General features: G+C 45.3%; 1 protein-coding gene across 1 annotated transcript; it reads right to left on the bottom strand.

Moving 5' to 3' along the window:
• Positions 1-1,092: 1,092 nt before the first annotated feature.
• Positions 1,093-14,874, bottom strand: LOC144479524 (DNA-directed RNA polymerases I, II, and III subunit RPABC1). Its single transcript, XM_078198306.1, has 8 exons — positions 14,709-14,874; positions 12,069-12,243; positions 11,216-11,331; positions 7,531-7,611; positions 6,021-6,079; positions 3,320-3,398; positions 3,152-3,225; positions 1,093-1,233 (listed from the first exon to the last, which is right to left on the bottom strand). The coding sequence occupies exons 1-7, from the start codon at positions 14,763-14,765 to the stop codon at positions 3,160-3,162; spliced, it is 633 nt and encodes a 210-aa protein (XP_078054432.1). The 5' UTR covers positions 14,766-14,874; the 3' UTR covers positions 1,093-1,233; positions 3,152-3,159.
• Between the last annotated feature and the right edge of the window lie 240 nt (positions 14,875-15,114).

The following is a 15,114-nucleotide window of genomic DNA, read 5'->3' as shown; positions in this document are numbered from 1 at the left end:
TCTGAGATCAAAAGAACTCTGATCAAGATCAGGGAGAGTCAGCCAAAGTTACAACACATAAACCATGATTTCAAAAGTCTGATGAGGAAGATCAATGGAAAAAGAGCAAGGTAGACAAAGACCAATCATTCTAAAGAGTCTCTCAAACTGGATAATGAAGTTGAGAGCAAGATTAATGTAGGTCCATGGTCAGCAACTTGCGTAGCTGAAGAGAGATTTATACGTCAACCAAACCATCCCCACCCTCTTCCCCAAACATGTCCACGCTTGTGTTTGTGCTTCACTCAGATATTTATAAATCAAATATCAGCATTAAAATATTTAACCTGACAGTGCTGGTGCTTTTGTATATTTTTCTGATGAAAGATCATAGGCCTGAAATGTTAATCAGCATGGACTCAAGTGGGTGACTGGGTTCCTTTTGTGTTGTAATGACTCCAAGACACGTATCCAAAATACAACTAAATTTGAAAGCTGCACAATTCCCAAAAGGTACTGGTCAGTGCTTCCTGCATGGTGCTGCATTAATCAAAAATTAGCTAGGCTTCCTATTTCACCAAAGATACTTAAAGCAGGCCATTTGCTATTAGTTCTTCGCAATAGCAATCCAAAACTAATCCTATTACCCTTGCCCTGTATTGCTGCAGAGATAAGTACTTGAATCAAATAGTTTCAGCTCTATAGCCCTTCAAGAACTATGCATTCCAACTTCTTGTACAACCCTCCACTCCTTTATGTGCCTTCAGCAATCTAGGTCCCAAGCTCTGAAAGTTTGTCTGATTATGCTCCAGTGAAACATGTCAAAAGCACTATTATAAAGTTGTTATTCAACATTCCCTTTACTTCAGCTAGTTCCAGTGCAAACCATTCCCTCCTACAACTTTGTACAAAGAAACTTTGCCCAATTTGTCCCCTCATTCTCTTAATGGCCATTGTAAGTTGTTGACCCCAGTTTCCGACTCCGAAACAATCTATCCTGAATCAATGACTCAAACCCCTTTGATTAGGGAAGAACAAAAACACGTGTGTTTCTGCTGCTCAGTAAGTATTGATCAACAAAAATTCTAACACTTGGGCAAAAAATGAGACTAAGAGGTTTATAAATAGTTTTATTTAAAAAAAACTGGCTAAGTGAACTGAAAGGACCACCCTTCACCCAAGTTCGGAATCAGTAAAAAAAAAAAGCAGCAACAGTTGAAGCTTGGTTTTCTTCGATCATTGTAATTTTCATGCCTAGAGAAATAAAAGAGAAAGATTACGGAGTTGCCTTTCCTTTATATTTGACATCCAAATTCAAACTGATTTTAATTTTAGTCAAAAGAGGCACGAGTTAGGTGGATTAGCCATGCTAAATTGCCCCCAAGTGTCAGGGGGACTAGCTAGAATACATAGGATTATGGGAATAGGGATTGTGGCCGGTGCAGACTCGATGGGCCAAACGGCCTCCTCCTGAATTGTAGGGTTCTATAGTTACTTAGAAGCAATTAATGGATACATGTGTAAAATTACATTCAATTAAAAGTCAACTTTTCAGCATTCCAAAAGGAGGTAAATATACTTTGTACCCCATTGAATCAATAGATTGTGACTAGACTTTCTGATGTTACAGTTGAATCTGATTGAAGCAAAATGAATTCCAAAATTAGGATCAGACTAAATCAACTCTGGGAACATTTATGCATCCATTTAGCACAGGGACTACTTCATCTTTACTCTTCTATTAAAGGGAAGCATCCATGAAGACTGCAAGTTAGAAGTTCTGAAGCATTTCTGTTTACTTGTTAGTTTTAGAAGTTAGGTTCATCATTGATAATCTGAACCAAAGCCTGGTGAAACTTTTGCTTTTTATTATCCAAAGTCTGGGCAGTTATGCAAAGACTATCAAGATGGATATAGTAATAAGGTTTTGATTGACTTGTAAGCAATGACGCATTACTGGACATTACTTGTGTAAACACAGTCCAATTTCAAGGGTATGAACAATGGCTTAGAGAAGTAGGCTTTGATGTGGATGGAGCACGAGAGGAACATCTAGTTAATGTCTAGAATTGCAACATCTTGGTCAACCACCCTATATGATAAAATATGCCACACACAAGTGTCATTGAGTGGAAGATCTAGATCACAGCACAATTTTACAGGGTTTCAATTTACTTTACATACAGGTGTTCATAAGTTAGCATGCATGTAAAGACAGTATTAAGGCAGACAAATGACAGTGGACGTTATTGTATGGGAATTAGAGTACAAGAATAAGGAAGTCCTGCTACAATTGTAGAGGTTTTGGTGAGACCACGCAACTGTACTGGTCTCCAATCTAAGGGCAGCATGGTGGCACAATGGTTAGCACTGCTGCCTCACAGCACCAGGGACCCGAGTTCGATTTCTGGCTTGGGTCATTGTCTTTGTGGAGTTTGCACGTTCTCCCCATGTCTGCGTGGGTTTCCTCCGGGTGCTCTGGTTTTCTCCCACATTCCGAAAGACGTGCTGGTTAGGTGCATTGGCCATGCTAAATTCTCCCTCAGTGTACCTGAACAGGCACCGGGGTGCGGCGTCTAGGGGATTTTCACAGTAACTTTATTGCAGTGTTAATGCAAGCCTACTTGTGACACTAATAAATAAACTTTAAATTTACTTTGGAGGTGGTACAGCAAAGACTCCCTGACTTGGTTTCTGGAATGAGGGGATTGTCTCATGATGAGAAGCCGGGTAAATCGGGCCTATACTTTTTGGGAGTTTAGAAGAATGGGAATTAATCTTATCGCAACAAAGGGGCTTGGACAAGTTAGACAGAGGTTTTTCCACTGGCTAAGGAACCTAGAACAAGTGCAGGAGTGGACAGGCTCAGAGTAAAGGGGTTGACCATTTAAGATTGAGGGAAGGAGAAATGTCTTTACTCAGAGGATTGTGAATCCTTAGAATTCACTGCCTCAGAGGGCTGTGAATGTTCCAATAGTGAATATATTCAAGACCAAGATAGACCGATTTTTGATGAGGAATGTGCTGCTTATGAGACAGATAGAATATAGTTTTGTAATCTTTATTTCCATTGGCTTTTTTCCATGATTACAAATACCTGTTGTATATGGGGATCAACCAGCATGAGAAACAAAATAGGGACATGTGTCAAATATTGTTCAAGGATACTTACAGTATATTTCACTGTACAAGTCTGTAGGTGATGTACCTCCCTGCAGTCTCACTAGGTCTTATAATCTTAACCACCTATAACAGAAAAAGAGTTCCACTCGAATGTCTCAGACCAGTAGCAATGATGGGACGTGTCGATTCAAGAATTGTACAATGTATTGCAACAAACCTGTCCTCTCTTCAATCCAAAGTATCGTGCCACAGGATCACCTGCTTGTATTCTTGGCAATTGGCTCTCCTTTAATTTACTGGTGAACATACTTAAGGCATATAACAGAGTAGCAAAATGCAGATATTCAGCAATTTTTTTTGAACCAACAGGTAAACTTCCATTGCATTATAACAATTTTCCCTCTGTCATGTTAAAAAATTTAAAATAACAATCTCAGCTGTAGCATAATCAGGAAGTTAACTTAATTTGAAGCCAATTGCCTTACCCTGAGCATAATGTCTCATCATTTCTACAGGACTAACAGGAAAGCTGGTATTAAATTATATCAAAGAGTAACTATATTCATTACAGCAGGTACCAAAAGTTGGGTTTGGATGGAGCGTGTCTGCTAGCATATTTTTCATTCCTCCAGAAACTAAAGGAAAGTTTTGGCTGCAGTTAACAAGGTACCCTGCGAGCTTAGCAAATTTATCCAAGCTCCAACTTGCAATCTTAAAGCATCTGTGATGCAATAAAATGTCCCAAAATGCTTTGTTAAAGTGAATTTATAAAGAAAGGAAGTATACTGTGCAGTGGTGGGAAAAGAGCCAGGATTGTGGCAAGACAAAAATCCAAGCGTTCTGTTTCAAAAGCCTTCTTGGAACCTGAGAGTGGTAGCAGGCAAAGGGACTTAAAAAGTGCTCGCAAAGCACAAGGTTGAGGTAGCTGAAGAACCTGCTGAAGATGCAATGGAAGGATTGGGGTGCAAAGCAAGTCAGTTGGAGCAATGGAGATTGTGTCTTGGATGACATGAAGTCTGTGGAGACATGTGGCGAGGTACCATGCTCGCAAGCCACTCCAAAGATTCTGAAATCAATGTACTGGGAGATGGGGAGCTAATGATGAGGACAGGGGTGCTGGGTGGCAGATCTTAATGTAGTACAGGATGTAGGTAACAGAACTTTGATCAAACCGCAATTTGTGAAGCCAGTAGGAATTGGGGCGAAGGCGATTGAGTCACAAATCACAGATCAGGGTTTCAGCAGTGGTAGGGTTGATACACAGGTAGTGGTGCATAATGTGGGTCTTTTGATCTTCATACAATTCCTCACTTACTGCTGTAGTTACATTTCTAAAAAGTACAACTTTAAACGAAATGTTTAGAGAATCAGATTTTCCCATTACAACTAATGTAAAAGGTTTAGTAGGACCTGCCCCAGAGAAAATAAAACACATACCCTGCAAGTTTAATACTACACATAACTAAATTCCTTTATAAAAGATTATGCTGACTCTTCCTATTTGCCTCTTGCTCTTCACCTCTGCCCAGCCCTACGCTGATCACGCTCCCTAACCTTCCCAGTCGGTGGCGAGCCTCCTGCTTCCCTCTCCCGAACCTTCACCATAAGCGAGGACACAGGAGATAGAGCAACAAGATGCAGGAAGCAACCTACAGACTGAGAGCAGCTCCAAGTTGCAGGGTCCCATTTTCTAGCAGACAGTGTTCTGGGCAACTGAAACACAACTCGCCTGGTCAATGGAGTTTGCCAATAACATTGCTCTATCTTGTATTGAGAAATACAATTCTGCCCAGAAAACTGGAGCGCAGGAGGGTTGGGGAACGGCAGAGGCCACTCCAAAATGGTGCCCGTTGGGGGTCATGTGACCCTACATCACACCGAGTGCAAACCAACGTTAATGCGTATCCACAGTGCCAAGTGCGAATACCGACCCCATTAAAAATACAACGTTAAATCAAAAACGACTAAAGTAAGGCAAGTTAAAGTGAGGACTTTATTTAAAAATGTGGAGCTGCTTATTGTCCTAGGGGAGCAGAGATGGGAAAGATAGGACAGAGATCTAACTGAGCACACAGAAGAAAGTGTGATCCACAATTTGATTTCTGCTAAGGGAGCAGCAGTGCAAGAACTGACCCGAGTTTAGTGGAGTTAGGAATGGGAAAATTGCTCACTGCTGGTCCACTATTTGGTGATTAAGATTGGAAGTTGAAATCAACTGAGCAAATAACTGCCTTGTCCTGATGTGGCCATTTATCCAGTCAGTGCTTCTGCTCGAGATTGACACCACTTGACAAGAATAAAAGGCACTTGATCAAGATAGCAGAAAGGGTTGCATCAAAACATCCGCCAATCAGGGGTCTACACCTTCGAAGGGGAAGGGCGGAGAGAAAATAAGTATTGAAAATGCTCCAGTTTCAAAATCCACTTCACATGGTAAGTTCAAAGTCTTAGCCTTGCTTTAAAAAGAGAAGCACCAAGCTCTGGTGAAATGTTCCCCCTGAAGGGGGGGGGGGGAGACAGGGTGTCTCTTGGATTGTGGGAAAGCAGGATTTACCACAAGTTCCTGTTTAGAAGTTCTGGAAACAGTGCTCAATATGTAGTCTGGGATCATTGGGGTGCTGCAAGAGGGAAAATACGAAACAGTAGCATGTCAGAGGTTATGAAAGGGTAGCACAAAGACCAACTTTACACAGTAAACCTGTATGTCAATGAGACTTTTAAACATCCTATAATTGCAAACAGAATAAGAATCAAACCTCAGTCACTGTACTGTGCTAAAGTTCAAATCTCAAGCTGCTTTGCTTCTCACATTGTTGGTATAGCCTATAGAAAGGCAATTTCAATACACCACAGAAAAAGCAGCATTACCATCAATTGAAACATTAGAAATATCAATATAACATATCAGGAAAGGATACTATCGTGCCAGCAGCTCTGTGACTTCCTCCTTGGTCATGACGATATGTTCTGGAACAAGCTAATGTACATAACTGGATTAAATTCATTTACAGAAACTGGGTTTGCTTGAGAAAGCCTGACAGCATAGTTTACATATTCTGTTCCCATTTCTTTAAAACTAAATTTCCAATGAATACCTAATTATACCAATAGAAAGACTAGTCACTTAAACTACATTCCATACTAGTTCATTTGATCATGGCTGGGGGTGAATAACTAATGCAATTTCACATTTCCAAATTTACTTCTCTTAAAAACTCAAAGATTTAAATATTGTTCAATGTATATAAACATAACCCAAATTAGAATTGACATGTTTACTCCGAATTGTCTTTCCTCCCTTTTTATGAGATCATCTCACTATTTTCTGTGTAGTAAAATTGTGATGTGGAGATGCTAGGGCATTTAAGGATACTTACAGTATACTTCACTGTACAAGTCTGTAGGTTAAGTACCTTCCACGCACTCTAGGGTATTTGTAATATAGCCAATGGATTGGGTATGGTTCTCGCAATCTTACTGAGAATTGGATGCATCAGAAGAATCTCTCTTGTTGGAGAGACATTTTAACTTTAGTGAAAGGTTCACCAAAATCCAATGGTATTGGATCAGCATTCCTCCCAGTTTCAGGACTTCGTGCTAGGCCAGTACTTTCATTGCACACTAAAGTACTACACAGCACCAGGGATTCTTTATTTCTTAAAGAAATAGATCAGTGTAAGTAAAAACGTGACTGAAACAAGAAAACTTACTTTATTTGCATCAAGACTTATGCTCCTGGTTTGTACAATACTTCATTAGAATCCCTACAGTGCAGAAGGAGGCCATTCGGCCCATCGAGTCTGCACCGACCACATTCCCAAATAGGCCCTCTCCTCATAACCCTATGCATTTACCCTACCTAGTCCCCCTGACACTAAAGGGCAATTTTGCACGGTCAATCCACCTAGCCCGCACATCTTTGGACTGTGGTAGGAAACCGGAGCACCCGGAGGAAACCCACTCAAACACGGGGAGAATGTGTAAACGCCACATAGACAGACACCCAAGCCGGGAAACGAACCTGGGAACCTTGCGCTGTGAGGCAGAATACTAACCACTGTGCCATCCTGTAGAACTTGTGTAGAACATTTAAAGACAATACAAAAGCTTCCAACATTTTCTGACTTTATTTAAAAAATAGCATTCTGCTGGGCAAGTAGCAAATATTTGGTTGCGAGAAACTAAAATAAAGCCTTGATTTGCATTTGCTTGGTTCTGCTCTTCAAAGGTTACATTAGGACACATCACACACATCTTGTGGAGATAATGAACTGGAATTGACTTGATTAAATGGGTCTTACTGCATTTTTAAAAATGAAGCTAGATGTAGTTAGGTTAAACCTCTCAGTGCAGGTACATCACTGTTACCCAACATTGCTTATGGCGTCTTTACTCACCAAACCCACAGAAAGGCTTTTCCAAACTCACCTCATGTTCTGTAATATTAATTAGGAGCTCCTGCTGCAGGAACTGTTCAAGGATATACTTAGGAGCCATGTCAACAAGGGACTGGATAAAAATAAGAAATCAAATAGAAATATTAAGCTTTACAAAGTTAAAATATTTTGCTCACATTATATTTTGCTATCAAGAACATTTGGATATAATCTTCAGGTCATGCATCTCATTTCTTTTTAATGCTTTGGTATTATACACTACTCCACAAAGTAGAAGCAGGCTATCCATTCTCAGAAGACAGGAAACGTCCTTTCCTGTGGCAAGCACCTCCTCTTGCTTTTTAATAATTTCCCAAAGTGCTGCATATCATCATCGTAGAATTTCTAGTGCATTTGGCCAATCGGGTCTTCACCGACTCTCCGAAGAGCATCTTACCAGGCCCAACATCACCAGCCCTGCAACCCCGCCGCTTTATCATGGCTAATCTGCCTACCCTGCACACGTTTGGACACTGAGTGGCATTTACGGCCTCATGCAACAGTCACTGAAAGTAAGTGCGCAGGTACAACATGTAGTATGTTGGCCTTCATAGCGAGAGGATTTGAGTAAAGGGATGTTTTACTGACAGTATATAGGGCGGTGATGCGGCCATACTTGGAGTATTGTGTGCAGTTTTTGTGTCCTTATCCGAGGAAATATGTCCTTGCTATAGAGGGAGTACAGCGAAGGTTTACCAGGCTGATTCCTGGGTCGTCAGGTCTGTCATATGAGGAGAGACTAAACTGGTTAGGATTATATTAGAAACTTATAAAATTCTAACAGGGTTACACAGGGTAGATTTCTAAAGAATGTTCCCAAGGTGGGGGAGTCCAGAACTAGGGGTCATAGCTTGAGGATAAGGGGCGGCATGGTAGCACAGTGGTTAGCACTGCTGCTTCACACCTCCAGGGACCTGGGTTCGATTCCCGGCTTGGGTCACTGTCTGTGTGGAGTTTGCACATTCTCCTTGTGTCTGCGTGGGTTTCCTCCGGGTGCTCCGGTTTCCTCCCACAGTCCAAAGATGTGCGGGTTAGGTTGATTGGCCATGCTAAAAATTGCCCCTTAGAGTCCTGAGATGCGTAGGTTAAAGGGATTAGCGGGTAAAATATGTAGGGATATGGGGGCCTGGGTGGGATTGTGGTCGGTGCAGACTCGATGGGCCGAATGGCTTCCTTCTGCACTGTAGGGTTTCTATGATTTCTATAAACCTTTCAGAACTGAGGCGAGGAGAAATTTCTTCACCCAGAGTGGCAGAATGTGCGGAATTCACTACCACAGAAAGTAGTGGAGACCAAAACATTGTCTGATTTCAAGAAGAAACTAGATATAGCTTTAGGAATCAGGGGATATGGGAGGAAGTTGGTGGTGGTGGTGGTGGTGGGGGGGGGAGGGGGTGGAGTGGAAATCAGGATATTGAATTTGATGATCAGCCATGATCATAATGAATGGCAGAGCAGGCTAAAAGGGCTGAATGGCCTACTCTGCTTCAGGTTTGGGGGTGGCACGGCGGCATAGTGGTTAGCACTGTTGCCTCACAGCGCTAGGGACCCGGGTTTGATTCCTGACTTGGGTCACTGTCTGTGTGGAGTTTGCATGTTCTCCCCATGCCTGCATGGGTTTCCTCCGGGTGCTCCGGTTTACTCCCAAAGATGTGCACGTTAGGTGATTCAGCCATGCCAAATTCTCCTTCAGTGTGCCTGAACAGGCGCTGGTGTGTGGCGTCTAGGGGATTTTCACAGTAATTTCATTGCAGTGTTAATGTAAGCCTACTTGTGACTAATAAATAAACTAACTTTTTCTATAATGCAGCCCAAGAGTAGCAACTTGCAAGTCATTCTAACATGCCAAAGGCAGGCAGCAAGAGTGAGAGAGATTATTATCCATAGCTCCAGGCTACACCATAGCAATTCTGACTCAGTGCACTGTAACAAACTACCATCAGCACACCTGGAAGATTGATTTTATTTTTCACCATCCCACTTAAACATTTGATAATCATAAATTTCCAGCTTTTAAAAAATTAATTCATGGTATTTATTACCCATCCCTGACTAGCCTTGAACTGAGTGCTTTGTTGGGTCATTTCAGAGGGCATCACTGGAGTCTGGAGTCACATATAGACTGATCCAGGTAAGAACAAAGAACAATACAGCACAGGAACAGGCCCTTCGGCCCTCCAAGCCCATGCCGCTCCCTGGTCCAAACTAGACCATTCTTTTGTATCCCTCCATTCCCACTCCGTTCATATGGCTAGCTAGATAAGTCTTAAATGTTCCCAGTGTGTCCGCCTCCGCCACCTTGCCCGGCAGCGCATTCCAGGCCCCCACCACCCTCTGTGTAAAATATGTCCTTTGGATATCTGTGTTAAACCACCCCCCCCCCCCCCCCCCCCTCACCTTGAACCTATGACCCCTCGTGAACGTCACCACCGACCTGGGGAAAAGCTTCCCACCGTTCACCCTATCTATGCCTTTCATAATTTTATACACCTCTATTAAGTCTCCCCTCATCCTCCGTCTTTCCAGGGAGAACAACCCCAGTTTACCCAATCTCTCCTCATAACTAAGCCCCTCCATACCAGGCAACATCCTGGTAAACCTCCTCTGTACTCTCTCCAAAGCCTCCACGTCCTTCTGGTAGTGTGGCGACCAGAACTGGACGCAGTATTCCAAATGCGGCCAAACCAACGTTCTATACATCTGCAACATCAGACCTCAACTTTTATACTCTATGCCCCATCCTAGAAAGGCAAGCATGCCATATGCCTTCTTCACCACCTTCTCCACCTGTGACGTCACCTTCAAGGATCTGTGGACTTGCACACCCAGGTCCCTCTGCGTATCTACACCCTTTATGGTTCTGCCATTTATCGTATAGCTCCTCCCTACATTATTTCTACCAAAATGCATCACTTCGCATTTATCAGGATTGAACTCCATCTGCCATTTCTTTGCCCAAATTTCCAGCCTATCTATATCCTTCTGTAGCTCCTGACAATGCTCCTCACTATCTGCAAGTCCTGCCAATTTTGTGTCGTCCGCAAACTTACTGATCACCCCAGTTACACCTTCTTCCAGATCGTTTATATAAATCACAAACAGCAGAGGTCCCAATACAGAGCCCTGCGGAACACCACTAGTCACAGGCCTCCTGCCGGAAAAAGACCCTTCCACTACCACCCTGTCTTCTGTGACCAAGCCAGTTCTCCACCCATCTAGCCACCTCCCCCTTTATCCCATGAGATCCAACCTTTTTCACCAGCCTACCATGAGGGACTTTGTCAAACGCTTTACTAAAGTCCATATAGACGACATCCACGGCCCTTTCCTCGTCAACCATTCTGGTCACTTCTTCAAAAAACTCCACCAGGTTAGTGAGGCATGACCTCCCTCTCACAAAAGAGGGAGGATGGTATACTTCTTCATAAAGGATATCAGTGAACCAAATGGGTATTTACAACAACCGATAATGGTTTCATAGTCATTAAACTTTTTATTGCAGATTCTTATTGGATTTAGATTTCACCATTTGTGGTGGGATTCGAACCCAAATACCCAGAGCACTACCCTGAGTCACTGGGTTGCTAGCTGACAATACCACCACACCACTGCCTCCACCCGAGCCCATAGAAAGAAAATCATTAATAGCAAAAAGCTAATTAAATGTCCACTTTTACCTGTTTTGCTGATGGTGTCATCCCCTGTTGTACCACAATGATGGCTCTGGTAATATTTTCTTCCTGCATGCGTTGACAGTACATTTTAATGGTTTTGATCCCAACTTTTGGTTCCTCTGATAACACAGGAATAATTTTGTATCAGTCTCAAACATGCCCAGACAGTTCATTAGTTTCAAAAGCAACAATTTGGGTTGTTATTCATCTACTTTATCAAGGCATAGCACACAGTATGACTGGCAAACAAAAGAAAATTTATACGATGATTTTTTCTTTAAGGACGATAATTGCACTAAGGTAACTACATGGACACAAGTTGTGGCGGTGGTATCCTGCTAACAACCAACCCCTTGCTCTTGATAGTGACACACCTCCCCCACACTGAAATCCCTACCCAGCCAGCCTTCCCTCGCAATTACTTAACTGCGGCCTGGGTCGCTCAGCGATCCTGGGTCTCCAGTGCCTATTCTTCCAACAGCAGCCTTGACCACACAAGTGGTTCAGTTGGCCTTCGATTGGCTGGCAGATCTGTCAGAATGTGGCTTGGCAGGCCTTCCAGAAACTAGGCAGTGAGCGTCCTTCACCATGTTCTGCCCTAGGTATGGACTCTAGCGAAAAGTGGGCTAGTAATCTCTATACAATGAAGATATCACATTCATGCAGATATCCCTTCTCGCATTCAATCCTGGCTGCTTAACTATAAACTAACACCTGCATCAGCTTATGGTCAACAGTGCTGTTTCTCCCCATTCCCCAGGCTGATGACAATAGTGCTGACTGGCAGGATTACAATTCATTCAATCCCAAAACCGAGGGGAAAAAGATAAAACCCCAAATAATTCAGTTGGTGTACCTGGAAAGAAAACAAACATCTGGTCAGTGGGGTCATCATTATGAGCAACAAGCACAGTCAGGTCTGAACGTCGTGGCCGCCCTTCGCTTGGCTTATCACCAAATTGACCTCTAAATTCTTCCAATGTCTGATCCAATTCATCTTGTGTCACTAAATATCCACGATCATGGCAAAGCTGTGAATTACAGAAGCATAAGAATTCCTTTTAAGAACTTTTCCCTTGAGATGCATTTGTATTTGTCCCATGATCATTCTAAAACCACAGCAGGCACAGCCAATGAAAGAACGTGGAAAGTTTTATTTCTGATAGTTTATACGTAAATTCAGAGTCCGACAGTAGCTTTAGTGCAAAGCAGATTGGCTCTGCTGACACTGCAGTTGCATGTATATGCAGATTGAATCTGGGGCTGGTGTGACGCTGGTAGGAAGTTGAGATTATCTAGAGGGGTAAACTTTACTTCAGAGTCAGTTGACTGACAGTTAGCACTCCAGCTAACACATAAAAAATTAAAGTGGTCAAAACTATGAGTTTACTTGGAAGCAGAATCAGGATAAATGAGTTATTTACAAGTTGGAAAACTAAGAGAGGTGCCACAGGCATCAGAACCCCAACTACTGAGAAGCTATCAACATGACTTGGAAGAAAGGCTAAACAGTGTTGTAACCAAATTTGTTGATGATACAAAATAAGCAGAAAAACAAATTGTGAGGAGGGCATAAAAAGTCTGCAAAGGAATGTAGATAGGGTCAGCAGGTGGGTAAAAGGTTGGTAGATGAGAATATAGTTCAGGAAAGTGCAAGGTTGAGGCAGGAACAATAGAAAAGCAGATTATTTAAATGGACAGAGGGGGCAGAATGCTACAGTAGAGGTCTGGCAGACCCTGAATGTGAAATACAAGATATTGGCAAGCAACTAGGAAGACAAATGGAATATAGGCCTTTGAGACGGAGTCTAAAATTAGAGGTTTTTCTACAGATGCACAAAGTATTGGTGGGACTGCACTTACAGTACAAGGACAGTACTAATCTCTTTACTTACCTGTGAGGATCAAAGGGCAGGGGGTGGCAGAGAAGGGCAAAGGCAGGAGAAAGGGGTGGCTGTGATGGGTGAAAATAGGAGAAAGAGGGTAGTTGTCAGGGGCAACAGATGGGAGTGCCTGTGACAGTATAAAGGGGGAGATTGAAGTGGGCAAAGGGGGAGGCTGCCTGTGAGGGGGAAAGCCGAGGGGGAAAGCCGAGGGGGAAAGCCGGGGGGGGGGGGGGGGAGAGGGAAAGCCGGGGGGGGGGGGGGGGGGGAGGGGGAGAGGGAAAGCCGGGGGGGGGGGAGAAGAGAGAGGGAAAGCCGGGGCAGGGGGGGGGGGGGGGGGAGTGAGGGGGAAAGCCCGGGGGGGGGGGGGAGGAGTGAGGGGGAAAGCCGGGGGGGGGGGTGAGGGGGAAAGCCGGGGGGGGGGGGTGAGGGGGAAAGCCGGGGGGGGGGGGGGGGGTGAGGGGGAAAGCTGGGGGGGGGGGGGTGAGGGGGAGGGGGAAAGCCGGGTTGGGGGGGGTGAGGGGGAAAGCCGGGTTGGGGGGGGTGAGGGGGAAAGCCGGGTTGGGGGGGGTGAGGGGGAAAGCCGGGTTGGGGGGGGGGGGGGTGAGGGGGAAAGCCGGGGGGGGGGGGGGGGGCGCTGAGGGGGAAGCCGGGGGGGGGGGGGGGGGGGGCGCTGAGGGGGAAGCCGGGGGGGGGGGGGGGGGGGGGCTGAGGGGGAAGCCGGGGGGGGGGGGTGCTGAGGGGGAAGCCGGGGGGGGGGGGGGGGGGCTGAGGGGGAAGCCGGGGGGAGGGGGGGGCTGAGGGGGAAGCCGGGGGGGGGGGGGGGGGGGGGGGGGGCTGAGGGGGAAGCCGGGGGGGGGGGGGGGGGGGGGAGAGAGAGAGAGAGAAGAGAGTAAACAGTGGGGGTTGTGGTACTCCAAAAGACGTGCTAGTTAGGTGAATTGGCCATTCTAAATCATCCCTCAGGTGTACCCAAACAGGCGCCGGAGTATGGCAATGAGAGAATTTTCACAGTAACTTCATTGCAGTGATAATGTAAGCCTACTTGTGACACTAATATAAACTTTAACTTAGTGACCATAAGACACAAGAGGAGAATTAGGCCACTCGGCCCATCGAGTCTGCTCTACCATTCAACCATGGCTGAAATGATTCTCATCCCCATTCTCCTGCCTTTTCCCCCCAAAACCCCTGACCCCCCCCTTATTAATCAAGAGCCTATCTATCTCTGTCCTAAAGACACTCAATGCCTGGCCTCCACAGCCTTGTGCGGCAAAGAGTTTCACAGATTCCCCACTCTCTGGCTGAAGAAATTCCTCCTCATCTCTGTCTTAAAGGACCGTCCCTTCAATCTGAGGTTGTTCCCTCTGGTTCTAGTTTTTCCTACTAGTGGAAGCATCCTCTCCACGTCCACTCTATCCAGGCCTCGCAGTATCCTGTAACTTTCAATAAGATCCCCCCTCATCCTTCTAAACTCCATGGAGTAGAGACCCAGCCAGTTACCCAGTAGTGCTAACACCCATCACCCGTCTTCCTCCCCCTGCTCACACTGAGCTTGCTTCAAGGTCTCCGGGCCGGGCCGGGCCGGGCCGCGCCGTTCCCCTCTGGCCCACCTGCATGATAGTTTTGCGGATCTTCCACAGTCGGTAAGTTTCCTCCTCATCATCCATGGCTCGCTCCCGGCCTGTCGGCCCGTCCCTCGCTCGCGCCGCTTTGTGACGTTGTTTCCTGTCGCGCAATTATGTGACGCCATATCCGCTCCTACATATCTGTGACGTCAACACCACAGACACTCGCCAACGACAGACCCGTCTACGCAGGGCGCATCAGCGCCGCGTGCATGCGTGGTTGAGCTCGCACGGCGCCCGAGTGCGCATGCGTGGCTGAGCTGGCACAGCGCCCGAGTGCGCATGAGTGATTCAGCTAACACGGCGTCCGAGTGGCGTGCGTGGTTGAGCAGGCACAGCGCAGGAGTGCGCATGCGTGGTTGTGCCCTCCAGCGCCAGCGGGACTTTGGGC

This window comes from Mustelus asterias, chromosome 26, assembly GCF_964213995.1.
Source record: "Mustelus asterias chromosome 26, sMusAst1.hap1.1, whole genome shotgun sequence".
Classification (NCBI taxonomy): domain Eukaryota; kingdom Metazoa; phylum Chordata; class Chondrichthyes; order Carcharhiniformes; family Triakidae; genus Mustelus; species Mustelus asterias.
The sequence above is the reverse complement of the archived record's forward strand: the minus strand, read 5'-3'. Positions and strand labels throughout refer to the sequence as shown.